The sequence below is a fragment of the Neopelma chrysocephalum genome, unplaced genomic scaffold (genome assembly GCF_003984885.1).
Source record: "Neopelma chrysocephalum unplaced genomic scaffold, ASM398488v2 Primary Assembly neopelma1_63, whole genome shotgun sequence".
NCBI lineage: Eukaryota > Metazoa > Chordata > Aves > Passeriformes > Pipridae > Neopelma > Neopelma chrysocephalum.
In genome coordinates this window covers 897,901-925,789 of record NW_020897720.1, presented here as the reverse complement: position 1 = coordinate 925,789, position 27,889 = coordinate 897,901, and the positions used below count along the sequence as shown (strand labels likewise).

The 27,889-nt window shown below is 40.8% G+C and overlaps 1 protein-coding gene across 1 annotated transcript in view; it reads right to left on the bottom strand.

Moving 5' to 3' along the window:
- LCP2 (lymphocyte cytosolic protein 2) overlaps positions 1–27,420 on the bottom strand; it is a 28,971-nt gene extending 1,551 nt beyond the window's left edge. Inside the window, exons 1-21 of the mRNA XM_027682874.1 lie at positions 27,401–27,420; positions 26,091–26,424; positions 23,186–23,248; positions 21,996–22,042; positions 15,799–15,864; positions 14,922–14,953; positions 13,472–13,506; positions 12,207–12,411; positions 11,712–11,812; positions 10,429–10,498; positions 10,172–10,255; positions 9,376–9,401; positions 9,265–9,284; positions 9,055–9,159; positions 8,101–8,131; positions 7,477–7,489; positions 6,586–6,709; positions 4,133–4,182; positions 3,207–3,310; positions 2,308–2,385; positions 600–755 (exon numbers count right to left, since the gene is read on the bottom strand). Coding sequence (XP_027538675.1) covers positions 600–755; positions 2,308–2,385; positions 3,207–3,310; positions 4,133–4,182; positions 6,586–6,709; positions 7,477–7,489; positions 8,101–8,131; positions 9,055–9,159; positions 9,265–9,284; positions 9,376–9,401; positions 10,172–10,255; positions 10,429–10,498; positions 11,712–11,812; positions 12,207–12,411; positions 13,472–13,506; positions 14,922–14,953; positions 15,799–15,864; positions 21,996–22,042; positions 23,186–23,248; positions 26,091–26,168 — 1,488 coding nt within the window. The 5' untranslated portion in view covers positions 26,169–26,424; positions 27,401–27,420. The remainder of the gene's footprint in view (positions 1–599; positions 756–2,307; positions 2,386–3,206; positions 3,311–4,132; positions 4,183–6,585; positions 6,710–7,476; positions 7,490–8,100; positions 8,132–9,054; positions 9,160–9,264; positions 9,285–9,375; positions 9,402–10,171; positions 10,256–10,428; positions 10,499–11,711; positions 11,813–12,206; positions 12,412–13,471; positions 13,507–14,921; positions 14,954–15,798; positions 15,865–21,995; positions 22,043–23,185; positions 23,249–26,090; positions 26,425–27,400) is intronic.
- Between the last annotated feature and the right edge of the window lie 469 nt (positions 27,421–27,889).

The window sequence follows — 27,889 nt, the reverse complement described above, 5'->3', positions numbered from 1 at the left end:
AAATATTTAGCAGTCTTACAAAAAATATAGAAGGTCCAGTAAATACTGTCAGATCAACTGTTCTCATTCCTGCCATCATCTGTAGCTCAATAACTGTGTGTACAAGCTATAATTAATTCGTGCAGTCTGTTTAATACATGTTGTTGTCATTCTGCTTGATGTGATGACTGTATTGGAAGTTGAAAGAGATAAATTCAGAGTGTTTTGGCTCAATCAGAACTGCAGCGTGAGGGTCACTGGGCTCACTGGTGCCAGTTAAATCCACACAGAGCTGCTGGTGCAGCTGAGCCACCACTCTGGGAGCAAAGGAAAGTTGGCAGGTATGGATTTGCTCTCAGCTCTGTATTTATTCCCCTCATCTGGTGTATCAGTGGAAAATAAACATTCCCTAACCAGGGATGTGGATCTCTAATGGCCGTAATTCTAAGTTATCTCTTCATCCCCTGAGTGCAAACAGGAGAACCTGATTTTACTTCCAGCACTAGCAATATTCTACCAGGAATAACTCTAAGAATTCCATCCCAGGAAAACCTGACAGTTAGGAATAAGAGAGGAGATCCTTCACAATGAAGAGAATTAGTGTGAAAAATACACGGTACCTCTTTTCCTTTTAAGCCAGTTCCTAACAGATACAAGTGCTCCTGCTCCTGGTAACGGATCTGGATGTTGTACACTTTGTCCCTGTACAGCACCATCAGCACATATGGGTGAGTGACAGTTTTCCTTGAGCTGTCTCTCACCAGGAATGTTCCATCCTGAAAGATTGAAAAATGGCAGATGACAAAGAGAAGTCACTCCTGGGTTTGATCACGACCTTAACTAGAGCACCCCTTCTAAGTGTTTTTTCTTTCTGAAATCTTTTTCCTTCTGCTAAGAGAAGCTGCTGTGACAGAGTTTAAGTCATTCATCAAATGTGTTGTCTTGCAAATTTGCTACTTAACGCTTCCTGCCCGTTACAAAAGCAGATTTTTAGGAAAGGAAGGAAGGATGTTCTATGACGGAGAGATTCCGTTAAAGGAGGAAGTAAAATATCAAAGGCCAGACCTGACATCACATTAACCAGAAAAGAAGTTCATTTCTGCCGAGTGCCAGTCAAGGTTCCTATGTGATGCATTTACAGCCTAAAATAATGATAGTGGCTGTGTAATTTAGGCAAAGGCAGTGATACTGTACCACTCTCTCTCTGCTTCTCTTCGTTTCAGATCTGGCTTGACAAGTCTTCCATTGAAATCCCTTTTTTAAGGGCACTGAATGTGATCCCACAAGCTGAGCCTTTAATCCAAGTGTTGGAATGTTGTACGTCACCCTCAGCTCACGGCAAGTGCTGTGGAGTAACCACATCTCCCCCAGTGATGGCATATTATTTCATTTATATTCATAATTTTAATTTATCTCCACATGCACAGATAAGCCTGGGTTTCATCTGTCTGAATCTGTGCTTCATTTTGCTGGTCAGTATGGCCTAGGAAAGGGCGGGATCTTATAATTCAAGCTGCCTAAATATTGGAATTTGGGACAAACTCCTCACTGATGACAGAAAACTATTTCCAGAGAACAAGTCACTCCTCCTAAGACAGGCGAGGTCAAACCGCTTTCTGGAGACACATAATTTGTTCTCTTGGATTTTGGCAAACAACAGCCTTTGTGGGTGGTTTAGATCAGGTGTGAAACTTTTCTATGGGGAAAGACTGGAGATGAATCCTTCACTCTGAGCACCTACATTGGTGCTGCAACCTCTTTGTTTTATTGACCTCCCATGGGAGCACAAGGACACCCAGTGAGGGAGTGGGAGGATCCCCTGCATGAGAAATAAAAATACAGTTTTTTATATAAATCAGCGTATCGTGAAGTTGTAAGATATCCAAGATCCAAGACCTGAACTTGGGTATCAGGGTCTCTTTCGGCGGCATAAGGGAAACGAGAAAATTCTTAAAAATTAAATCCTTTGGGGCCATTTTGTACATGAGGTTCCTTTTCTCTTTGGGCTAAGAACAAAGAAAGATCCATCACCTTTAACAGGAGATGGCTTGCAACCAATTGGGAAAAAGGGAAAGCCCCTTTTCAGAGACAAGAAACCTTTTTAGGTAAAGATGAATACATTAAAACTTATCTGAAAAGGGTGGGATTTTGTGAACCTATAAAATGTACAAAATTTAAACCGAAGGGGTCTTTTTCCCCAGAAACTCAGTGAGAGAAAGACCCAATGCATTGAATAAATTCTTCCTTGTTTCTTTGTTTCCTAAGTTTAGGCCATCTTTTTAAATTTCAATAGAGGGATATTTCCCACACCTGCCATTCCCAGAGTACCTTGTTGATTTTCCGAAGAGCTGCCTCTGCCTCGGGCCGGCTCACAAAGGCCACGTACCACTCGTTGTTCAGGGAGCCCTAAGGGATGGTTTGGGGGAGAGGAGAAAAGACAAAATCAGCTGTCAGTGACTGAGTCTGTAGTTTGAGCAACACACAAGGAAGCAGAGAGAAATCTCAGCATGAGGGATGTTTGGGTTTATGTGCAGAATCTCTGAAGGTTCGAGTTTCAGGGTATTTGTTACAGTCTGGTGAAGTGGCACTGAAGGATTTGAAATTATTTGCTCACTTTGATAAATTTGAAAATATTGCAGACCTGGCTATAATACACCTGCAATTAAGCCAAATAAACAAATATTTTCAGTACGATATTTTAAATGGCATTTTCTCTTTTGTCCACCTGGACACTGGCATCCTTTGCCTTTTTTTGTTTGTTTGTTTGTTTTTAAATTCATTTTTTTTCATTTTTTAACCATCATCTGAGACAGTAACGCTGTAAATCCTGTGAATATAACAAGTATGGTTGTCCAGCAGTGTTATGACCAGGAGTTTGTTCTCAACTTGTTCTATTTAAAGAAATGTGAAATAAAAATGCACTTACAAAGCTGAGTTGTTTGCTCACCAAACTTTTGTGGGAGGAGAACTGAATATGTAATATTAGTTGAAGGCAATTGTGCCAAACAAGTAACCCAGCAAACAAGTGTTTTTCTGATTTTGTTCTGTGTTGTTGTTTTTCTCGGTGAAGACAAAACAAGGCGTTGAAATTTGACCCAGAAAAGAAAACTGAAAGCACTTACTGGCAACCTGAGAACGACTACTGCCCAGAAAAACAACTCTGAAAGATGTTCTCTCTCCAAAGCAGAGAATTTGCTGTGTTTAACAGTGTTTGTGATGTTTTGTACCTCGTCTTCCTCCGGGTTTGTTTGGTGGACAGTCTGTCTGCCGGGAATTGGCAGTGGAGGTCTCACATCAGCTGGGCCTCTTGAGGGGGATCTGCTGTTGTTGCCTTCAAAGATACAAAAATAGAAAAAAAAAACCGTTCAAGCCAGGAGAATAATTTCATCTGTGCAGGATCTTGGTTTTATAGGGCATGAAAAGTTTACATCACCCTGGTGCTTAGATGTTTGGGATTAATTTGAAATCAGATTCAGGCTTCTCCATCAGCACCACGTGCTCTGCCTAATTTCACCCCCGGTGCACAGGGACCTTTATGAACTCTTGCATTTCCATAAGACCAGATGAACTTGAAATAGAAGTGACACCTTTTTAGTTTCTGTACCACAGTTACTCAGTTGAGAGCATCTTGGTTTCTTTAGAGACAGAAGTAACATTGTCTCTTTGCAATCCTTGCCTTCTTAGCAATTAGAAAGTAAAAACTGTCACTGTAGGACATTGGCAGCTCTTACCATACGTGAAAAATTACCTGCAAAACCATCGATTTCTAAGTTTTCTTTATTTTTTACTTGTTATTACGAGATAAATAAGCAGTGTTTTCACATGGAAAGTGTTTTCTCCCTTTTGTGAGAGTATTAGCACACCTCAGCTCTCAGTGCTGTTTGCTGGACTGAAAAAGGTGGTTGTATCAAATTGTGACACTGGTTTAACCAGGCAGGGAACCCAAGCTTTGTGGGGGGAAAAAACCCCTAAAGACCAAGTAAGTTTCACAAGATGCCTTTCAGGAACTTGATAGTTTTCTGTTCACAGCCCAACCAGAAACATCCACAGAAAAAAAAATATTATATATTAACTGCACTGAAATCACTGAAACCACCTTTCAACTTTCAGTCCTGTTCTTACAGAAAAAAAAGAAGGAATGCAGGATACAGACCTGGATGTAAGCGAGGTGGTAGTGAGCCAGTCGAAGACAGGTTTCTAGCACTGTTTAAAAAACAAAAGTAGTCAGTATAAATACATTTCTATGCAACCTTTCTGTGCTCTGAACATCTGATTGGGACTTTGTGCCTGTTTTACAGAATGACGCGTGCAGGATGAGGAAAGTTTTCTCCTTCCTCATTTTGGTTTTTCAATCTTCTCTGGGTAAGTGGATCCACCTTGAAGTTTACTTGGAGCTCAGATCTGGGAATAAGGTAGAGGGAATCAGTAATGGCCACTAAGACTTTTGGATCAGGATCAATGCAGAAAAGTACTCCAGCTTGTTGAGCTTTCTCAGGGAATATCTCCTTTATTCCCTTAAAGCAGGAAGCACAGGGAACACCTTGATAAATAGCCAGGGGTAACAGAGTCATTTTTTTTTGTGGCTTTTCTAAAACTATTCATCAACATTGTTGATAAAAATGCCATTTCTCATTAATGTTGCAGGCTGGGAAGGGCCAGCAACAAAAAGGACTGGAGCATCCCACATGTGAGGAAAGGCTGAGGGAGGTGGGGCTGTTCAGCCTGGAAAAGAGAAGGCCTGGGAGGGATCTTGTTAATGCTCATAAATATCTGAAAGGAGAGCCAGGCTCTGGTCAGTGGTGCCCAGTGGTGAGACAGAGGCCGTGGGCACAAACTGAAACTCCAGAGGCTCCCTCTGAACAGGAAACACTTCACCCTGAGGGCAACCAGGCACTGGAGCAGGTTGCCAAGAAAGCTGAGGAGCCCTCGGTCTTGGAGACACTCAAACACCGTCTGGACGTGGCTCCCTGGTCAAGGTGACCTTGCTTGGGCTGGGGCTTGGGCCAGATGATACCCAGAGTTCCCTGCCAACCTCAGCCCACACCCAAAACTTCTCAAAACGGAGCCCCAATCTTCAATGTTTGTTATTATTTTTGTTTCTTCACCTAACTGGGGACAAACAACCTGCACTCTTTGTCCTTTACAGTTCATGTTTCTCTTCTGCTTAAATGGGCTGTCGAAAAGGCTCTGAGATGAAAATGCTAATTATGTTTGCAGAACAAAAACACCCCATCATGGCTTGATTAATGGGAGAGACTCTGTCAAATGGGGGCCTCTACTGCAGCAATGCTTGGCACGTTCTTTGAATATAACCAGAAGTGTTCATCACAGGAACAGTTCCATTTGCATACGACCTGGCTATTGCTACTGCAATATTTGTTCTGCTGGGCTGTCAGCAGTTCCAGAGAATGATGGTAAATGGGAGGAATTCATCAAAGAGCCATTAAAAAAATACAGAGATTAGAAAATATGCGTCAGACGTGGACTCAAGGAGCCCAGGATAACTCAGCAAAGTCTAAGACTCCCAGAATTCAGATTATCAGGAATCGAAATTTAATTAAGGGCTCCTCCATCTAGCAAATGAAGACAGAGCAATCAAATATTTGTAAGCTGAAAATAGGAAAAAATTTGAAGCCAGGTTCACAATTTTAAATAGGAATTATCAACCATTAGGATAACACTTAGTAAAGGGGTGGTGAAATTCTTTCTGATTCAATTCCAGATGACTGAGGTTGTGGGTTTTTTAGTTCTGAAATGAATTAGTGGTCACAGCTTTAGCACTTGGACTCCTGGACTGTGCAGGGCCTCTTTGACCTACACCCTGCATGGTTTTGGAGAAAACCATGGAGCATTTTTTGTAGAAAGCCCTTCCCAAAAGGGCTTCTCATTCCTATGGATCCTGCAGATCCATAAGGGAGAGATGTCTCAAGAATCCGTGTGGGCACTAAAATATTTCCTTGACATAAAATTGAGAGGAATTTTGAGATATTTTGGGGATGATTTCGTGTGGATTTGGGGTGAATTTGACGGATTTTGGTGGTATATTTGTGGATTTTGGGTGACTTTTTATGAATCTTGGTGGTATGTGTGTGGATTTTTGCTGATTTTGTTGGATTTGAGGAATTTAGGAATATTTTGGAATATTTTGGGGGTGATTCTGTGTGGATTTGGGTCAATTTGGGGGAACTTCAGTGTTATTTTGGGCTATTTTACTGGGATTTTAACTGGACTTCGACTGAATTTTGGGGAATTTGGAGGTATTTTGGGGATGATTTTATGAGGATTCTGGGTGATTTTCCATGGATTTTGGTGGTATATGCCTGGATTTTGATTGATTTTCGTGGGATTTTGACGGATTTGAGGAATTTAGGAATATTTTGGGATCTTCAGGGACATTTTGGGGGTGATTCTGTGTGGATTTGGGTCTATTTTGGGGTATTTCTGTGCGAATTTGGGCTGTTTTACTGGATACAGCCTAAGGAAGGAACTACTCCACATGGTTGCCTTGGGTGCTTGGGATCCCTGAAGCTCCACACACTCTGTTATTTGCTGGATTCCCAAGGGATTGAGATCCAAGAGGAATAAAAAAACAAGGGTGAAACCAACCTGTCTGCCCCAGGCAGGCTGTTGGATCCTGGCTTGGGTGGAGGTTTGAGAGGTTTGGCCAGGAGGGAGCTGGAGCTGTAGGGGGGCAGGCACAGCTGTGGCACTGCTGCTCTCGGGGGTGCAGCTGTGGAGAGGGAGAGAAGGGAACTGAAATCTTCTGGGGGACATTCTTAAATGAAGAAATTCTGTCCCATAACTGCTGCTTAATTGGATAAACATCACGGAGTAAAGAGCCTGTAAACAGCCTGTGATGTGTTAGTGACAGGCTGGAAACTCAGATGGTCAGCTGAGCTTAAAATTGAGTATTAAAACGAAAAATAAACTGGCACGGGCTTGAGCAACACTTACATTCCCTAACTTCTGTTTTGGATAAGCCACAATTCAGGTGCTTTCCCTGCAGCAGAGCTGAAGGCGGTGCATAACCAAGTGTTCTCTGCTACACTGCTTCTAAATAGCAGATTTGAGTCACCTTTTGAACCCCATTCCTTTGTGAGATTTCTCCCGGCATGAAATAAAACATTTTCCTTCTGCAGTGGCCTCAGACCTGAACTTCCAGCAAGAGGGAACAGGTAACTGGGCTCTGCACAGCTCAGATTTCTTATGGAGGCTCAGAGGCTCTGATAATTCACAGAGACCTGGTCAAATCCTCTGCTTCTCTTATGGAGTCACTTTGCCAACTGAACTCTAGAATTTGGCATTATAAATACTGTTGTTACATGAAAGAAGTTCTGCTTCTGCTCATCAAAGTGAATAACATCACACAGAGAGTGGCACCAGACACAACCTGACTTTTGAAATGGCTCTAAAGCAACAACTCTGAGATAATTTTTTTTAATAAAACTAAGGCAAAGAAAGACCTTAAGCTTGAAAAATCACTGTAGAAATACTTACTGTCTTCTTCTTCCTGGGGAGCCAAAAGAAAATAAACATTAGCTACATATTGCAGCAGAGTTCTTAGGAATATTTTACAAAACAAAACCTGGATGTTGGTGGATTTTGGTTATACAAGGACTGTAATACTTGCAACACCAAATAATTGTTAAAGGTCTTGCATTAATTAATTAATTGTTTACAAATAAGTAATGTGGTGGATGTCCCATAATGGCTCTTGACCCAAAGCACTCAGAAACTCTCAGCAGATACAAACTTTCCTCATTCCTCCAAGTACAGGCTCTCAAGAGTTATCTGAGAGTGAAACTTTCAGGTCACCTTAAGCTGAACAAAACCCCCAAACCCCCAGATTTAGTGCAAGCAAAATCACTTCTCCCATGTTATATAAAAAAAAAAAAATCTGGTTTTATTCTTCCCTTATCTAAGATAAAGTACTCAGGGAATATGAGCTTGACACAGAAGAACTGTTTGAAAACACTCCGTGTGCTGTGAAAGATCCAGGAGTGTTCTTTACAACTGATAAAAGAAACAAGTTTACCTTGTCCAGAATTATTAGTTAATACAGGCACTTAATTTTATTGGAGTCCATATAGTTTTAAATATATGCTTTGAGACTACACTTACTTCATTTTTTTTGTGTGGTGGCCAACTCTGCCTGAAATGAAAACAAAACACTCGTCACAGGTGGAACACAACCCCGTTCATTTGTGTGCATCAGGCCATATTTTCAACTAGAATATGAATTTATAGTAAGTTTGAAAGGCCCAGTGAATGCCAAACCTTTTTTTTCTCATGAAGATATCTAAAATTCTAATTTCAGCCCTAATCTAAACCTTATGCTTGTCCTTAGCCCAACTTGAGTCTATCGACAAGGAAAACTGATGCATTGATTATGAGATTAGAGCTTAAAACTAGTTTTTGCAATGATGAAACATTAGTCTTCAAGTCTTGAACCCACTTATAACACCTGGCAACATTGCTGGAGCTTTCCAGGCTTTGTTTCTCTGATAAATGACCTCATTTTTATCTTTGTTTCTCTGATAAATTATCCTGGCTGATCAGCAGATCTCAATTACTTTCTTAACTTGTTTTAGGCTCGGTCCAAGTGCCCAGCCTCCAGTTTATCCAGAAAATGCTGGAGAATGATCTAGTTCTGCTGGAGAATGTGACTGGCTATTAAGAAGGAGGTTTGCAGGCTAATTAAATCAGTGGGAGGAAATTAAAGCTTTCTTTTTCTAACACCCTAAAAAACCTCCAGCAACAGAACTCGTGAAATAACTTTCCCTAGAGCAAGAACCTGAGCTGGTGTTAAAAAAACAGGGATCAGAGATTTCTTTGCCCAGCTTGGCAGTGAGTCCTGCCCCGTGTGATGGGGCTGTTCCAGACAGGACTGGAGAGGGAGGTTTTCCTGCATTCACACTTCCCTGCAGTTTAACACATTCATCAACCAAAATCTTCAATATCCCCAGCCCCTGCTGTCAGGCAGGACCTGTACATTGTACCACCCTGTGTTGCTTGTCCATATCTTTGTTAACTTTGATTTATCCTTCATTAAATTTCAGTGAAATGAGCACTTACTTTCCAGGGCTTTGCTTCCTTAAGGGAGGGGGGTTTCCTCTTTCATATCTGTCACTTGGTGGGACAGGAGGTTTGGGCATCATTGCCAGCTGTTCCCCCAGGGACCTAAAGCAGGAGCAAGATGATGAAATAAAGGCAAAAACTGCTTATTGAGAAATAACTGGGGAATACTGGCACTGAAAGGACCATTTCTAGAGGAAAAAGTCTTACCTTAGCTGTGAAACCAGAGGCTGGGAAACAACAAGGAGAAGTTGAATGTGTAAGTGTGTCAAAACGGGCAAAAAACATCAATAAGCACAACAACAACAAAAAAAATCTTACCTTTTCAGGAACACTTGGCTTCTTCCCTGAAAACAGTAAAAGCTTACAATTAGAAAAAATGAAAGTTAACTAATCAAGCTGTCTATGAAACCAGTGAGTTTTGAATATATTGGAAGTTAATTTTGCAAGCTGAAGCCCTCAGCCTCCTGAGATGTAAAGCAGAAAAATATTCTGGCTTTGTGAGTGATGGCAAAATTGCAATATCTCTTTTTAAAGGCATATTTAACCATTTTCAAGGTGGCATGTTTTACAATCATATTTGCTGGGGTTCAGCTTTGAATTACTGGATACTTTTCAGCCATTATAAAACCGATGAAAGAGTTTAGATAATAAATAAAAATCATAGAGTCATATCTTCAGATTCTTTGTACAATGTGGTTTTCAGGTCTGAAACAAATGTAATTTTTCCTCTAAGTCTTACTAGTTCTCAGCATGCTTTTGTCTGTTGCCACATTACACCCAGCAGTGTGTGCAGAGTTAGCTCTCTATTCTCCTTTAACCTACTAAATATCTCCTTGTTCATTCACTTAAGTGTCACCTCAAACCTTTATTGCACAGGGATCTCATCAAGTCTTTCTGTTCACCTGTCTGACCCTGGGTTGCTGTTTTCTAAATACAATTTCTCCCCCACTTTACAAGTCCTGCTCACAACATTTATCCACAAACAGATTACCTTGCCTGGGAGTGGATTAGAGTCCATCTGGTTGAGCCTTGTTGTTTTGCATCAATTATATTCAAAGTGATAATTTTCAATAATTAAAACAATCACATTGATATTAGTAAAACAAATACTGACCTGCTGCTGGGCTCTCTCTTTCAAATGGGGGAGCAAGACGGTCCAGGGAGGGCTTTGTGCTTCTGTCTATAGAAGGAGCTGGGGCTAAAACACAACAGCTGTGTGAGACAACAGGCTGGGATAGGTTAATATATCTTTATTTTGTGCAGCCATGAACTGGTGTGACTTAGAATAACAAGAGAGACTTCTATGTGAGAGTAGGAGTGAGTGGAAGTGAGGAGATGGAGGCAGGAGCGAAGCCCACCAGCTCTACTTACATTTCAAAGGCTTCATATTCCTGTCTCTCCCCAGGTCGTTGTTGCTTGGTGGAGGAGGGAAAGCTGGCAGCTGAAACAGATATTTCACACGTGGTTAAAATGCGTCCTCACCTTTCTGTTTTAGTTTCAGTGTGTTAACCCAGCACACACAGCTGCCCATCCCTGTGCCTGTGCAGCACAGCAGATCCCAGCTCACAGGGGAAGGACAGAGCCAGGGGCTCTCCTGAGGAATGCCCCACGTGCTTGGCTTCTTGTTGGATGCAGAATTGCTTCCACCTGTTTTGCCTCACAGGGAATACTCCAGTGGGCTGTATTTTGGGGGAGGATCGTGTTTATTGCCAAAGGAAAGAAACAGGAGCTTCAACACCACTGCTGTGGGTTTGCCCCTCCAGTGCAGCAGGTGTTGGTTTTGTAAATGTGTTGAAACGAGTGGATGCACATTTGAAGAGGAGAAATATGTAATAAGTCACTGACTGGTGACTGAGGCAGGGGGAGAACGGGCTGTTCTCTGCTCCTGGGAGAGCTGGGATGAAACAGCATTTTGTTGTCAGCAGCCAAACCTGGATTTCTCCAGACACCTGCCTTCCAAAGCTCATCCTCAGCCTCAATTTAGGACACTTTTGAGGGCTCAGGACACTCAATAGTCCTCTGTGTTTTCTACATATGAACTATGTCACTGGGTCAGACCAAAAATCCTTCTATCACATCCTAGAATTACCTTGTGTACATAGTAGGTCTAATGTACATCTGTCCTGGCAAACATTGAACCTATTATAGTGCCAGCTGTGAACAGCACAAGAGCTTTCAGTTTTGAAGGATTCACAGCAGCAAAATAAATAAAAGGAGACAAATCTGGGTCATCCAGGTTCTCATTAAACAGTCTCCTACCCTTTTATGTGGTCTTAATTCAATTAGACAACTGCTGGATGAATAGCTTGGAAAGAATTAACCTTTTTTTTTAATTTACAAATGTCACTAAAGAAACAGAGAGGCATCTCTTACAAATATATAATTTATATGTTAAAGACATTCACAAGTAGATATAAATTTCCAGTGTAGGAAACATCCAAATAATATAATATACTACCCTATTAATTTAATATATTTGTCCCATGAAATTTAATTTCTTGGAAAAATGGTCACCCTGGAACAGAGTTCAAATCTGTTTTGATGGCTGAAATTCTCCCTCTATGTACAGTTGCTGATTAAAAATGGCATTACACTTGGACATTTAAAAAGTTACTGGCATGGGAAATAGGTAAAACATTAAGAAAAGAACATACAGAAGCACCTCTTGCCCCAAATGGGGCTGGTCCTGGGGATGGGCCAGGTCTCTGGGGTGGCACTGGAGGCTGATGTGATGATCTGGTTGTTGAAGGTCTGTCTAAAGAAAACAAAAATCCCAAACTAAACACCTACACAGACTTTGGTCATTTAATAGTCATTAGATCTTTAGGGCAAAGAGCCCTTGCAAGGACCTGGTTGCTCAGTAGATCATAAAGACATTGCTGTAGGATGTCATTGGCAGCTGTTTTATGATGGGAGTTACAGGCCCATCTGTCCCTGTGCTGGTGACTCCTCTGCCAGTCTGTTGCCCACAGTATTATTGCCATGTCCTGCAGCTCAGTGACTGTGTGAAACACCAGCCAGTCCCAATGGCAGGTTTGCACCTTCCACGAAACCTTCTACATCCCACGACCAATCACCCAAAACGTGGCTGGTAACGTGTGAAAACAGAATTTACAAATCATCGACAGCACTTTATTTTCAGTAATTACCTATATAATCAGTGTTGCTTGGAAGTGACTTGGCAGGAAATATGACATTGTGATGGGCTTCATCATTGTTGGATGGAGGGGGCTCGTAGCCATCACTGTCATGTTCTGCTTCCCCAGGTTCTTCTGTTGGGGATTCATAGTCAGCCTCGTCTTCCTTCTCCTGGTCTTCATCAGGGCTTTCATAGTCATCATCATCATCATCCTCCTGGCAAATGAGCATAAAAAGTGGGGCTGGAACAGAGCACTGAACACTTCAGGGCGGTTTCCTTGTGGCCTTTCCCTGTGTATTTTTCCCTCTGGAGGATCTCAAGGTTTTACAACGAGTTTGAGGGGAAAAATTGCATTTAAAGAAAATGGGGAAAGGAGGCAACACTGATACTAGTGGAGGGAGCACTGAACAGCTTCAGAAAGGACACAAATATCATTTTATACCAGTGCAGTGGAGGGTCAGGATAAGGTGAGAGCTCAGGGAAATGCACAGTGCCTTTGTTTGGGGACAAAGCACCAGCAAACGATCCAGTGTTCCCAAAAACACACTGGAGCAGCAGCTGATGCCTGTTGATGTCCATTCTTACTGACTAACACGTATTCTACAGCCTGCAACCCAGCTTTTAAAAACGCTTCAGGAAAAATGAGGTCTTTGATTTGGGTTTTGGTGTCCTCCACCGGCCAGACCCAAACCAGCTCGGTGGGACTTGCAGGAGCTCGTGAGATCACTGTGCCAGTGTGGTCAGTGCACATATCTGTGCCCACCAGAAAAAACCACTCCATTGGTGTCTTGGCTGAAATTTCCAGAGCCCTCTGTGTTGGCACAGAGCCCAAGTGCTCTGTAGGATGATACTTTTATCTTCTGTGCTCCTAAAATAGCAGCAAATCTCCTGTGAACTGAGTAACGAGTGGTTTGGGTTTTTTTTAAATGCCTCTCCATTTTCTAAAAAAAATTAGCACTGGTTAACTTTAGAGATCTTCATGAACCCAGCCTGTGCATCAACAGCTGAGGTGTAATGATGTTTGCTAAAATGCCAAGAGGCAAAAGGAACTTTTGCAGTCTACTTGGATTAAAACAAATTATTCATCAGCAAATCAACTCTATAAAGAATTAAATGGCACATATTTGCCACTGAAAAACACAGCAACATTTCTTTTGCTGGCCACCTCTTTTAAGAGCTTGAAATAGGTAAATAAAATTTGGGGGGGGGGGGGATCTGTGGGAGCTGAGCAGCCAAGGCATTGAACCAGGGGGGTTTGTCAGTGCCAATACTCACGAATGAAGACCAGCCCCCATCATCCTGAGCGTACCCTGCGGGAAGAAGCAGAAGCACAGACTTCTTAGTGTGCAGGAAGATGGAATAACTCGACCAAAAAAAGGACACAAGGAGCCCCAGGTGAGCTCTGAACATCAGTGCAACGTCACGGGAACGAGCTGGTGTTTCAAAGGCAGCCCAGCAGCCATGGAGGGTGCTGGGAATGACACCAATTGCAAACCAAGAGCAAAGCCCCCCTTGGGGGAGATGATTCGTGTGCTGGCACTTCAAGTTTGTCCTGCACTTCCAGCTTTAAATACAATTTGAAACAGAACGCCTTCAGAATGAGCCCAGGCTTCTTATCATAGAATGAGAGAATGAGAGAATCATAGAATCATAGAATCAGCTGGGTTGGAAGGGACCTCCGAGATCATCAAGTCCAACCCTTGATCCAACCCCACCGTGGTTCCCAGCCCATGGCACTGATGCCACATCCAGTCTCATCTTAAAAACCTCCAGGGGCGGAGAATCCACCACTTCCCTGGGCAGCCCATTCCAATGTCTGGTTACCGTCTCTGCAAAGAAATTCTTCCTAATATCCAACCTAAACCTCCCCTGGCACAGCTGAAGACCCTGAGCCCTCTTATCTTGCTGAGAGTTGCCTGGGAAAAGAGACCAACCCCCACCTGGCTCCCCCCTCCTGTCAGGGAGTTGTAGAGAGTGAGGAGGTCTCCCCTGAGCCTCCTCTTCTCCAGGCTGAACAGCCCCAGCTCCCTCAGCCTCTCCTCATAGGACTTGTGCTCCAGTCCTTTCCCCAGCCTTGTTGCTCTTCTCTGGACCTGCTCCAGAACTTCAATGTCCTTCCTGAACTGGACACGGCACTCGAGGTGTGACCTCACCAGTGCTGAGTCCAGGGGAAGAATCACTTCCTTGGACCTGTTGGCCACACTGTTCCTGAGCCAGGCCAGGATCCATTGGCCTTCTTGGCCACCTGGGCACACTCTGGCTCCTGTTCAGCTTCCTGTCCATCCCTTTGTTTAGGACTATTTTAGCTCTCAGAGCAGAAGACTTTTTAATTTCAGTTTCCCTCTCTACTAGTGTGTCCTGCTGGGAGTAAGGGCAGGGGCAGAGGTGTTGGAAAAGAAATATATAAACACTGAGACTGAGCATTGGGTTAAAGAAAGACGGTTTGGGCATTCTCCTTTAAATGTCTCTGCTTGGCCTTGCTTCACCACCTTTTCTTCTTAAAAGCACTTTTTCTTCCTTGTTCTCCTGTATCTACTCCTTAATCTTTTCTTAATCTTCTTTATGCTCTCATATTTCTATTTGTTGTTTTGGATTTTTGGCTCCCACCCCCACTGCCCTCAACTGACTCTGCCCTGAAAGTATTAACTTAATGTTTTAAAAACTTTTTGTTTAAAATTTTTTAACACTTTTTGTTGTCAGAGGCTCTCTGCCAGTACACACTTACCTGGGTTTTCAGGACTTTTTTGTGTTTGGGCCCTACAACAAAGACACAAAAAAATAAATTCCTTCTATTTACAATTCTCGAATATTTGATGTTTTTATTTTTATAATATTTAGCTATAACAGTAGAATGAAGCTTATCTAGACAAGTTTAAGTCTGTTCAAAATACCAAAACCACATTATTTCATATTTCGCATACAGGAACCTAATGTAACTAAACTCTCTGGAAAAGAATTCAAGTCAGAGGTCAAGTGCTTTGAAGAAAACAGACTCAGTAAATACATTTATCAGGGGCCCAGTCCTGAAAATAGAAGCTTTTTTCACTAATTCAGATCAAGGTGTTGAAAGTCAAGTTCACAAATATTTGTAACACTGACAAATGTTTTTATGGTTTTCAATTAAAGTTTTGGACTCCAGTTAATGGAAAGGTGTAAAATCATGTGATAAGACAATGCAAAACTGTGTTATGTAGACTGGACTTGGGTTTTCATCGTGTAGGAACATAATTGTTCTTTTCTCATGCAATGTTCTTGCAATTTTTGCTCCTTTTCTATTGCAGGAATATTTTATTCAGTGACAAGTCATTAAGAATTAAAAATTGTAGTGATGTGTAGTCTGTGAAATGCATTAATGATGATTTATTAGTGCAATAATATGTGTCTGGACTTTGTAGGCTTCCTAAAGATTGATGTGCTCGGGGTGGAAAATTGTATGAAATGTGCATGTCACTTGTTCTGGACAGGGCAGAAGTACCTGAGGTGTTCATGGGCTCAGGTTTTGCTTTTCTTCACAACTGATATTAACTAAACAGAGCTTTATTTTATATAATAAAAAATCTATCTGAAAGCTTTGGAAAAGAAAACTGAATTGTTTTACTTACCATTTTGGAAGGAAAGAGAGCCTCCCTTCATTTCTGTTTATTTCTTGACTTAATTTACTTACGATTCTATTTAAAAGAAACACAAAAACAGTTTAAAAAAACTCCTTGAAACCTGTCACTTGTCAAAGCAGCCAAGTCATTTTCTCAGCTGCTTTCCCTCAGTGTTTACTGAATTAAAACTAAATTGTTTATTATGTGGTAAGAACACTGACTTTACCATCTTATTGCAAAGTTGCACCACAGCACATTCAATTGAAAATTAGACTTTTTTTACCCAGATAAAACCCCATTTTGCTGTGTCATGTTTAAAAATTAACATTAAACCCAGGAAGCCTTAGAATCTCTGGGTGTTACAGACACTAGAACATGGCTTGAAATAATGGCCACGGCATCTGTCGGATTTTGTGTGGAAAAATCAGTAATACTTCAGGAAACAGAGCTTGTGGTTACAAAACTAGGGATTAAATATACCCTGTGTCCTCTCTAGTCTTTTTGTGTTCCTTCCTCTGCAACCAAGTTATACTTAATCCAGGATCCCTCCAGGCACCCACAGCCAGCCCAGATATCTAGGATTGGGAATTCTGATATTAAATGAGTCCCTGAGAGAGTCTCTGAGGGTACAGGACAGTCATTGCTGAGATTCACAGGATTATCTCCACTGAGAGGACAGTAAAGAAGTTTTCCTCTTTGATTATTCTGCTTCTAAGAAAGTTTGTGATGAGGCACGCTCTGATTCTCAGTTCTCCTTATTTCTTTGTTTGAGGAACGTCTGACCAAGAAAGTCCTGTGACAACCAGAGCAGATTGTTTACGTACAAGTGGTTAAAAATGTTGTTTAGGTCTGTCAGAGACAGTAATTGTGGAAATAAAAGCAGTATGAAAAAAAATCTGGAACTTAACATGTCTGTTTGCCTCAGGTTCTGAATTCTGTAAAATCCTAACTTAATTCTTAATGTAGAATTCTTTCCCAACGTCTCAGATTGGGTCAATCAAACTTGATATCAACATTGTAAAATATTTGTTTATGGCCAGGCAGTTTCCACTCTATTTTGTTTTTCTTCTCCTTTTCTGACTTGTTTTGCTACTCAGCAATAACAGCCCCCTAGTTTTTTTCCAAATGACCTAATTTGTGCATCTTTCATGTGTAACTGCTCTTCTGGGCTGGGACAGGAGGAAGACAAGCTTTCAAGCAATGTAATGCTAAAAACAAACCAATAAACCCAAACCATTTCAGGTCTGAAAAGGAGGCAGAGGAGGATGAGAAACTGAGGATATGTACTGAAGGACCCAAGTATGAAAATACAGAGGAATAATGTTTGGGGTTGTTTTTTAAGGCAGTGCTTTGCAATCATCTGATTTGAAGCCAATATTGTCCTACTTGCCCCTTTTGAAATGCACACAAGTACAAGTGTTAATAATTTCAGAAGGATTACAACTGTCTAAATCTTACATTGCTACCCAAGCAAATTGTATAAAGCAAGAAAAATGCCAGGTTATAGACACAGGGCTCCTCTTGCTCTTCTTTGCCATGGAACCAGCTCTGCTCTGCACGAGGAATTTCCTTCTGCTGCAGGGGATGAGGAAGTTGCTGTGTGAATAATAAATTCTGGGTGAACCATCAGGAAATGTTCTGGGGTGAGCAGTGCTCTGTGTGCACCAGTGCTTTGGTCAAGAAGGGCATTATGGAACTTGTGGGTGGCTTATTCTGTCTTGTAGAAGAGGTAGAGGAAGGATCTTTCATTATATTTAGGGGGTTTTTAGCTGAAGAAATAAAATGAAGATCAATGCTTTTAGAGCTAATAATTCTTTTAGTTCAGACTTCCCTGGGTGTGAATAAGAGCTGAGTCTTTGGAAGCTTTCTGGACTAAACCTGGACTGCCTGCTGTGGGAGTTTACACCAACTGGTTTTCGAGGAAAAGGCGACAGCAAAAACTTGCTCGTTTTAAAAAAAAATAATCATTTGCTACTTAAAATACAACTTCAAGTTTATTTGAAATGCTCCAAAGCAATGGCTCAGAGGGGTTATTAGAAGGAGGAGAATTTTAGGAGGGTGACACTTCACAAGTAACATTATTACAGGAGGTTGGGGCACTGAGTGTGTCGCCATGGGGGGAAGGAAGTACCAAAACCACAGTGCTCTCCGAGCTGTGGGAGTGGATGATGGGAGAGGATAAGGCAACAGCACTTGCAGAAAATGTTACTCAGACTTCTCTTTCTCTTTCTACCTCCTCCACCAGTTGCTAAACTTAAAACTGGCAGGAAGTTGAAGTTTAAAGAAACCCACACAGCCAGCCCCCAAAGCTGCCCTCCAAAAATGGCTTTTGTGCACTTAACTGCAGATCCTGGTGTCAGGAGTAGCATCCACTCTACATGTGTTGGGATAAAGGATTTAAGATGGGTAGGAGAGATGGAATACAAACTCCTCAGGGCCAGGAAGTTGCATAGTTGCATATTGAGCCCTGTCAAGAGCTTAGTTGGTGATAAAAGTCTTCGTTTTGGCTTTTGAGAAGAGTCTGTTAGGCAGATGCAACACGTTATATTGGCTTTAAAACTGATTATCAGTTATGTTCTAAACCTTGCAACAGCCTTTGGCATCCCAACTGAGGGAATGTGTGCACACATTTAAAAAGAGAAAGGCCGCACAGATTCCTTAATTTTTTGATTTGCACTTTGACTCTTCTGAAAGTAGAACAACTTTGAGGCTGTGCAATGTTTGTAGGCTCTGAATGTGTCCCACTCAGAGCTCAGCTCACTGACTGAGCTGGCACATGCCAGGAGTGCAATGATGCTCTTCCTGTTACTGGAAGTTTTCAGGAGAGCTGTGGGATATAATTTTGAGAGCTGTGGGATATAGTTTTGTGTGCTATGGGATACAGTTTTGAGTGCTATGGGATATAGTTTGGGTGTTATGGCCTATGGCTTTCTGAGCAAGGCTGAAAATTCCAAATCTCAGGTTCACCAGCAGCTTGACACAGAACAGTCAAAGGCATCAACAGCCTGCCTTGACCTCCTGAAAACCTGGAAATTTTTTTCTCTAAGACAGGAAACAATAGAGTGGCAAAGACCAACTTCAGTGTTTATATCATATATCAGCCAACCACCAGCATTATTTTTAATTTTTAATGAGATCTTTGCTTTTTCTTCTTCGTTAATTCTGACCACATTAAGCAAGGCACATTCTGTTGAATTCTGAATGAGCTTCAGAATATTTTTCAAGACTCACATTTGTTATCCACAAGTTGAAAACCTTTATGACCCTCTGTGACTGCCAATAGTGTTAATGAGCAACAGGAAAAGTCCATGTGTCTCTTAAGCTGTATATTGGCTTCTTGTTTCATTAGATTTATTATCAAAATGTTGGTAACACCCTCACAATTAGGTCTGAGTTTCATTTAAAGCTTAGGGCAGATATTCAGTGCCTGCTCTGTGTGGAATATGCCAAATCCCTTCCCAGTTTAACCAGTGTCCCTCTCACTCTTTCAGGACAATGTGTGTTGTTTGTGAGGCTTCAGGTGTGTCTTTTAACCAAATGCTATTAAAATACTGATTTTCTTAGCAAACTTTTCTACAAAGAGTTCAGACCTTTTAATGGAGAATTCTAAACTTTTTAAGGATTTTAATTTTCCAAATAGTGCTTAAATCTTTTTCTTTGCTTCATTTCATTTTTTAAAAATAAGCCAAAACTTTTATGAAGATGTGCACCCCCAACAGGGCTTTAATAAGTCTCTTAGTAATAACAGAAGACTGTGGAGTTTTTTAATTAGCTTCAGGAAATGACCTGTCATACTTTGTAATGACAACCCCTAGCTACTTTGTCTCCTTAAAAGCCACAGAATCATCCCCAAATAATGACACAGTGTTATTCAAGACCTGAGCAGTAGGTTTGCTCAAAATTTTCTATTAAAGCTGCACACCCAGCTCGGGAGGTCTGTGCAGAGGGAGGTTGTGGTTTGCAAACCTTGCATGGCTGCAGCGCTGGGTTCTGTTCTCATCCCTGCAGCTCAGTCAAACCCTGCTAAAGTTACAGGAACAACCTCTTCTACAAGGACCTTTTATTCATTTCCTCACTGGCCAGCACAGGGAGTGTAACATTTGCTATTTAAATTAAGCTTTTTTGCAGAATACGCTCAGATTTCGGCACTGCTGTTAAATATCAGGCTCTGTAACTACAATATGCTGATGCTCTTTCAGCTTGTAGGAAAACTCTTCCTCCTAGCTGAGGTTTGTATTATGACAGAAAAGAAAACTGTGAATATGTTCTAGTGGAAATCAGCAGCAAGGACTTTGTGTTTGGGTGAGAATGGGGAGGATCCGAAGTAATGAAATTAATGGTAAAATAAATGGCAGGTTCTTCTACCCATGAATTTTATCCTGGGGTTTTGGTTTGAGTTTTGGTGGCTTGGGGTTTTTTCCCCTTTTAGATTGTTTTTTTGTTTGTTTGTTTTTTCTTGGTGGTACTGTTGTTGTTGTTATCACTGTTGTTGGTTTTCTTGTTGTTGTTTTGTTTGGGGTTTTTTTGTGGGAAACAGTTCTCTTCCCTATTACAGCTCTAAAGTCTTGTTTTAAACAGTGGTTTTATATGGAGGACCCCACATGACACCATCCTTTTTGCAGGTATATTCACAATAATCTAGAGGATTTTTTTCCTTGCTTGTAAGTGTGGAGAAATCTGAGAACAGGGACCTTAGTTCCAGAGCTTTCATTCATATTTAATGATTTACTTATTTATTCAGTTCCTCAAGTTGTGCACCAAGCTTCACTCTTCTTTTAAAGCTCTTATTCTTTCAAGTTCTCATTGAGAAACCCAAAAAACCTGACTAGAAAAGGCTGTTCATTTACACCTACAAGATAAATGGACTGGGAAAATTGAATTTTCAAAGCATTGTTGGGATAGATGAGGAGATAGGAGAAACTCCACATTGATGGATCTCATTTTATCTCTTCACCTATGGCAATAATATCTCTTGTGTGGGGGGGTTTATTAGAACACCCACTGACCACTTTTGACTCAGGAATTAGAAAGGAAATCACCAAAAGTTCTCAAAATTATAAGCTCAAACAATAAGAACACCAGGCAATTTTGCCAAAGGACTGTTAAGGAGGGACAAGATATCAGAGAATTACAAGCAATGTGCTTTACAGGAGGGTAAAATGAGTTTTTCACAATCTGGTCTCTCAGTATCAGTAACATTGTTAAATGTTGCTTTTAATTGACAGTGAGTTGAAAAATTCTGAGATATCAGATAATTTTTTTTCATGACATCTGGACCCTCTTCCTAACACATCAACCACCACCAATCCCTGTTATTGGGATATTTGTCGTGTGAAAATATGGATCTGATTTTAAGAAACTTGTGATATTTGAGGCTCTCAAGTTCAAGTCCTTCCCTGTCTGATCAAAAACGAGCAACAAAGAAACAGCTATGTTAGAAAAGCTTGAATTGCCTTTTTTTTTTTACCTCCTTGTTTCTTTAGAAGACCATGAAGAGCTCCAGGTGTCTCATGGTCAGGAACCTTCTGACCTCCAGCTTAAATATATAGCAGAGAACTCACAGCAAAATAACCCCCTTTGTTTTTTTCACCATGAAATATGAGAAGCTGATTTCTGTATTTCTGAGTACTGGCTTAATGAGATTACTGTTCTTCATTTAGTAACTTCCATGAAATTCTGAAAGCTGCTCATATGAATCGAGAACTTCCTCAAGGCCTAATGGAGCTGAGGAAAGCTGTTTAACACCCAATCACATGTTCCAGACTGATTTATCTTTAACACCTACCTAAAACAAAACCACATGATGAAAACCCTTTGAACTCCTCAGCTCTTGTGGACAGTGCCTGACTTGTTTTTTTCCCTTTGAGTTAAAGTCAACAGTTAAGCAGCGAACAGTTAAATCACACTTCAAAGGGAATGCTTGCAAGAAAACTTCAACCTTTGTGTAGTTGCTCTCAGTCAAAGAATTGATGCACAAGTTCTTTTGAACATCTCCCAGACAACCTTTTTGTATGGTATCATCGTGCTTGAGCAGTCATGACAACACTCCTTGTATTTTGGAATATTCTGCTTTTTCTCTCAGCACACTCCAATAAACAGGCCTCCGACCAATCACTTGCAAATCATTTGCCTGATATTTCCTAGGAGTTTTCACTGCAAACCAGCTAAAATAATTTTAAATGTTGAAGTGGTTTGGGTTTACTTACGGCACTCTGAGTTTGGGAAATTTCTGAATGTCGTTTTCAGACATGTTCTGAAAAGGAAACACATGGTACACATCACAAAATTGCTCATGGAACACCCTGAGACTTACAGAAGTTTGCATATAAAAAATCATTAATTACCATTCATATAATATTTAAGTGACTTCAGAAGTAGATATATTGAAATATTTCATGTCTGTGTAGTGAAATCAGAAAAGGTTGTGCACGATTGCAAAGTTTCAGGGGAAAACTGTAAATTTTAAAATAGAGAACCATTAGCTGGAGTTTTGTTCTAAGATCTATAACATCAAGACATGTAGCTGGAAAACTCCTTGGACTCCTTGGCAGCCTGAGAAAAATCTTTTTAGAAACTGGAATGGGGAGGGGGGGAGTGTTTCTTCAATCACACAGCAGTGGGATTGAGATCACTCCCGACTGGATGTTCCAGAGCTTTGCTGATACTCCTGCACAGTCACCCCCTCTCTTCTTCCAGCATGAGCAGCTTCACCTTTAGGGCACATTCAGGCCTTGTGAAAACTTTGGATTTAGTTGATTCAGTGGTTTTTTTAGTTAATTAAAAGCTTCACAAATTCTCTTTGGAACATGGGGATAGTCTGGTTCTTTCCATCTTTTTAACTGGCAACGATAAGTTTCTAATCACACATTGATTCACAATGGGACAATGTTGATTTAAACCCCCTGGGTCTTTGATTACTGGTTTTGATGCTCTTCAACTTCATTGATTTTGTGTATTACTACAGAAGAAATCTAATTTTATCTCCAGAGGAATGAAGGAGTGATTACAATGCAAGGCCAGTCATTCTGAACGGGGCTTTGTCTTCTTTGGTATGAGAGGACAATGAACAAATGTGGGGTTTCTGTAGTTAATATTTGAAAACAAGAACTTCCTATAAAGGAATAGATGAATTCAAGACAAGGTTATGGTTTTAAAACTTGTCAGTTTGAAAAATACTAAAAAATATGCATATTGAACAACATGCTTGGGTTGCCAGCTTTCCATATTTAAAGCAAGATGTCTGGCTGATTTTAGCAAAAGAATTTACTTCCCAAATTTCCAGCTCAGTAACCACCTGGGAGATGAGTGCTCTGTATCTGCCAATGCAAAATAGGGAGGAGACAAAACAGTCACTTGATTGGGATTTTACAGGAAGGAATTTTATAACTCCACTTACCAGAAACCTTGGTCCATTTATGCTGTGCTTTCTTACGACTTTCTCACAGTCCTTATACTTTAACTGTCAATGGAAAGAAGATGATTATTGCACCCTTAATTGTAAGTATCAACTAAGACACTTAATTATACGTCTGGCTTTGAGTAGATGCTTCAAGTTACCCTTCTGTGTGTTACAACCTTTCTAAATGGCTCATTTGGTTCCACAAACACGGATTTTTATGGCAGAGATTCTTCAGCGGACTTGAGGATTTTCGTCCATTTAGGAAGATGTAATTCCTCACATTTACCAACCACCTCACAGTCGCCTGGCCCAAAGAAATATTTAGAAAATGGATATTTTGGTACTGATGGGGATGAGCAGTTGCAGAAAACAGGAAGTACAGCAAAAACCTGGAATACTAAAGGCCTGATCCCAGTCACAGAATTCACTGTTGTGATTGAAAAGCCTCCAATTCCAGATGGAAGTCCCACTTGTTAATCCTGGAAATTATTTATAATATTTGGGAAGCTTTTCCACAATATTGTTTTACAGTAACATTTAGGACGAGGGCATTTTAGAAGCTGGTCATGTACAAGTTGATCATGTAGCTTTAAACATTTCCAGTAGATGTCTTAAGTTTTGGTTTTTTTTTCTTTATTTGAACAGTAACAGCACAATATAAGAACACAACCACTATTTTTGATCTGGCTAGAATGCATTTTTCCATTTCAAGTTGATCGGGTTCAAAGCAGAAGGAACCCAAAGAGCAGGCAGACAAAGTGATTTTTGGAGGCTTCGAGGCAGAAGAATGGCCCTTGTCCTGCCTGAAACTTTAGTCAGTGAAAGTTTTACAAATGATCCTGTGCTGCTCGGATAATTCCCCTAAAGCAGAGAACATCTTACAGGGAACGTTGTCCTTTCGTAGTTCTATCCAAATTTATCTTTTTAAGGAGTAATCTTGGTGTGAGAATGGATCCTGAAAACATCTAAACAGCAGAGAATAGTTTTAAGAGCCAACTCTGCTAAATATTTTAGGATACAGATTAAGATTTTGTGCAGGCTGAGGATTTAAACCTGTGAGTAATTTCTTTCCTACAATAAGCACTATTTCTTTCATACAATAAGCACTGTCATGGCATTGTCAGCACAAGTCTGTGCAGGGGGAGCAACTGCAACACTTGGGACTGAGACTTAAACTCATTCTTAAGCCAATTGATGGAAAATACTGTTTAGCTATTAAAAATAACCTTTGGAATATTCCAAATAGGAACATTTTTGCTTTTTCTAAAAAAAAAAAAGGGAAGGAAAAAGAGAAGAAATTAAAGACTTTTGACATTATTTGAAAATTTTGGGGTCTGTTGGTTCTTCCCTCTTTTGAATGCATGGTTTGATTTAACACAGGCTTTAAGTTAACACACCTAGAATCATGAATTAGATGTTAATATTGATAAGAATGAAGAATTTGTATTTGACAGATAGTGAGGACTTTATTCATGCCCTAATACATCACAGTATTGTCACATAAATTCCTGGTGTGTGCTGGCTGAATTTTGCTCGTGTGAAGGTGTAAGCCAACAATGAATTGATGAAAACTGTACCCTGTGTCATGAGTAAATCATGTCAGGTGACAGAAAATTGGAAGGTGATTGTCCTTTGAATATTATTCCACAATTAGCTTATTTGAGAAGGAGAAAAAAATACTTTTCCCTCTTGGAGCTGAATCCTGGTCTTTGAGCAATTTTAGTGATATGTGTAAAGGAAATTATATGAGTTTATCAGGGGAGATCTGGTCACTTATGAGAGGTGAATTAGGCTGAATTAGGCTGACACTGTTGTCTTTCCCAGATTTCAAGATGATTTAAAGCAGCTTGTGCCCTGATTCACTTCTCCAAATGTGGAATGCCAAGATTATCTCTATCCTGGGGGTTATCTCAATGAGTAGAAGACAGATACTAAACAATAAATGTAACCACGTACATTCACTTATGGTAGAACTGACAGTTAACCCATTTATCTCTGTTCAGAATATCAAGATCAGCTCTTTCAGGAAGCCACTTCCCTTCTTAATTTCTTGGAAATGGGGATAGAACCCCCCTCACTGCATCAGAGTTGTAATGTTTTTCGTATTTGTCTGTAGTTACCTGTTGATAATGATCTCATCTGTTCCATCTCCAGTTTTTGGTTTCACTTTCCTGTGCCACCAACCCCTGCCCGCTAAAATTAGGGGTTTGTAAGTAGCTGGCAGTTTTACTTCTCTGTGTTTGATCTGCTTCAGTTTTGCATTCTAGTGTCAAACTTGCCTCAACTCCCCCAAATAAAACTCTCTTTATAGAGTTATAGGAGCTGCTGAAAAAATAAACTTCCCGTGATCTCAAAATGAAGCCCAAAGTGTCCCAGGTTTTACAAGTCCAGCCGTGGATGCCATTAGCAAAGACATTGAGGCTCATTTGTGACATGGAGCAATTCGGGGAAAAAAAAAGCTCTCTTCTGAAAATCATTACAGAAAACTTGTAATCTTCACACCTTAAAGCCTTCCACAGCTGTTAATGTTACACCAACAAGTAATAACATAGCTGCAAATATTATCAATATTATCAGAGGGACACGAGAGACTTTCATCTGTCATGTACAGCCAATTCAGGCACCTTCCTATCAGGAGGTCCCTTTGGCAAGATAACATTGAGTAATTACAACAGGCCTGGTTGTAAAGCCACCAGTTTCTCTTATACCCAATTTAAAAAGCGCTTTCAAGCTTCATTTATAGATTTCACTGCCCAGTTTGGCTCAGCTTTTTATTTGACGGCGGTTTTGCTTTCAGTGTGGCTGCCAGCTGTGCCCGCTGTAAAATACCTAAATCTGGCACAGACAATGTCACAGGAGCTTCCTCCTCGGTCACATGAAGACAAAACCCAGTTAAACTCACCGTCCTAAAATACTCTGCCAAGTCATCCGCGTTCCAGGTCAGCACGTCCGAGCGGTAGGGAATGTTCCGCAGGTCCATGGTGAGTTTTTCCTCCTCCGGGTGGTCAGAGAGTGTTCATAGCAGTGCTATCAATGAAACAGCCATGGATTCCCTCTGTGTGAGCCCTTCCAGCCTGTCCAGGAGTTCCTTGCCCAGCTGGTTCTGTCCAAGACCTGCTCTTTCTGCTTCAGAGCTCCGTTGTTAGGAGGTTCCAGAGAGAGATGCTGCTTCCTCTGACACAAAATGGTCTCTTCTCAGAAAAGTTGCAGCCAGTCAGCCTCACCACTTCCTTTCTCTGAGTATAAATAAGTAAACAAGGAAGCACAGCAAAGTGGTGAGAATGTTCTGCCTGCTACATATAAGTCAGCTCCTATGGACCCTGTGTGCTTGTGATTGCATATATAAATGTTCTTTTATTTACAGACTCTGAACAGCATAAAAATATTGTATTATCTGCATGGACCTGGGTTACTCCCTGTGCAAGTTTACCCCTCCAAAGAAGAAAATGTTCACTTAAGAGAAACTTCTTCTATTTACCTCACTACCTGAAGTGTCCAGTATCTTTCTTTGATTTGTACTGCAATAAAAGGTTATTGTTGGAGTTGCACAGGAGGAATTCATGAATCATGGAATTATGGTCAGAATTCCTTCAATTGAGGAATCACTCAGCGAAACAAAAAAAAATGGACACGTTTAGATGAAAAATTATTACATTGCCATTGTTCCAATGCTTCATTTTTCAGCTACCTCTTGTGAGCATTTCTGTGCCTGAAAAAGACTCCACAAAACCATAATATTACCAGAGGGACACGAAAGACTTTCATCTGTCATGTACAGCCAATTCAGGCACCTTCCTGTCAGGAGGCCCCTTTGGTGAGATTACATTGAGTAATTACAACAGGCCTGGTTTTAAAAAACAGAATATCCATTCTGCCTTTTCTTCTTGTGATGGTGAGAACCCCTCTTGGGTCACTACCGACAAGTGCTCCATTAGCCTGCACAAAAGGTGATAATCTGTGCCCTGTATTAGTTACAATAGGTGCATAGTCCTAAAACACTGGAAAGTTTCTCTTCTTTCTCTAGTGATCAATGAAATGCTCATTAGAAGCTCCCTTGTCTCCAGCCCCTGAGGGCCTTCTAATCCTGGGTCTGTAGTCTGCAACTGTGTTGCATATGAATGCACATATTTGAGATCAGATCTACAAGTCTTCATGGTATTCAATATAAGAGCTTTCCTTCTGAAATCCACGGGCGGATATAAAGCAGTTTACTTCTATTTCTGGAGAAATTCTGGTCCCAGCTCTTCCCAGCAGTGTAGCACTTATCAAACACGTAACACATCTGTGTTTTCTGGGTTCTTATTTAAAGTGATGTGAACCATCTGAGGTGTGTCCTGACAGTATCACAGAAATATCATCACCTCCAGGTTTGGGGATGAAACAGGACTAAATGAACTTGTGTCAAAGAATCCTGGAAGGAGAAGTTGCTCTCCTGGTGCATTGTCAGCAGTGGTGAAGGGGAGGTTACACGATTCCATCTGAGACATCCCAACACATCCTCTGCATTTCACAGAGAGACAAGTTTCTTACAGCACAGGGACAGGAAGAAGCCCGTGCTATAATTTCTAATTGTTCATTCTAATACAGTGTTTCATTACCTTTAATCTGATTTCTATCCCAAATTGTCTTAGTTCAACAAGATTACAACTCAGAAACTAAGACACTTCGGGTGGAAGTGTGGAAAAGGAAAAGAAACAGCTT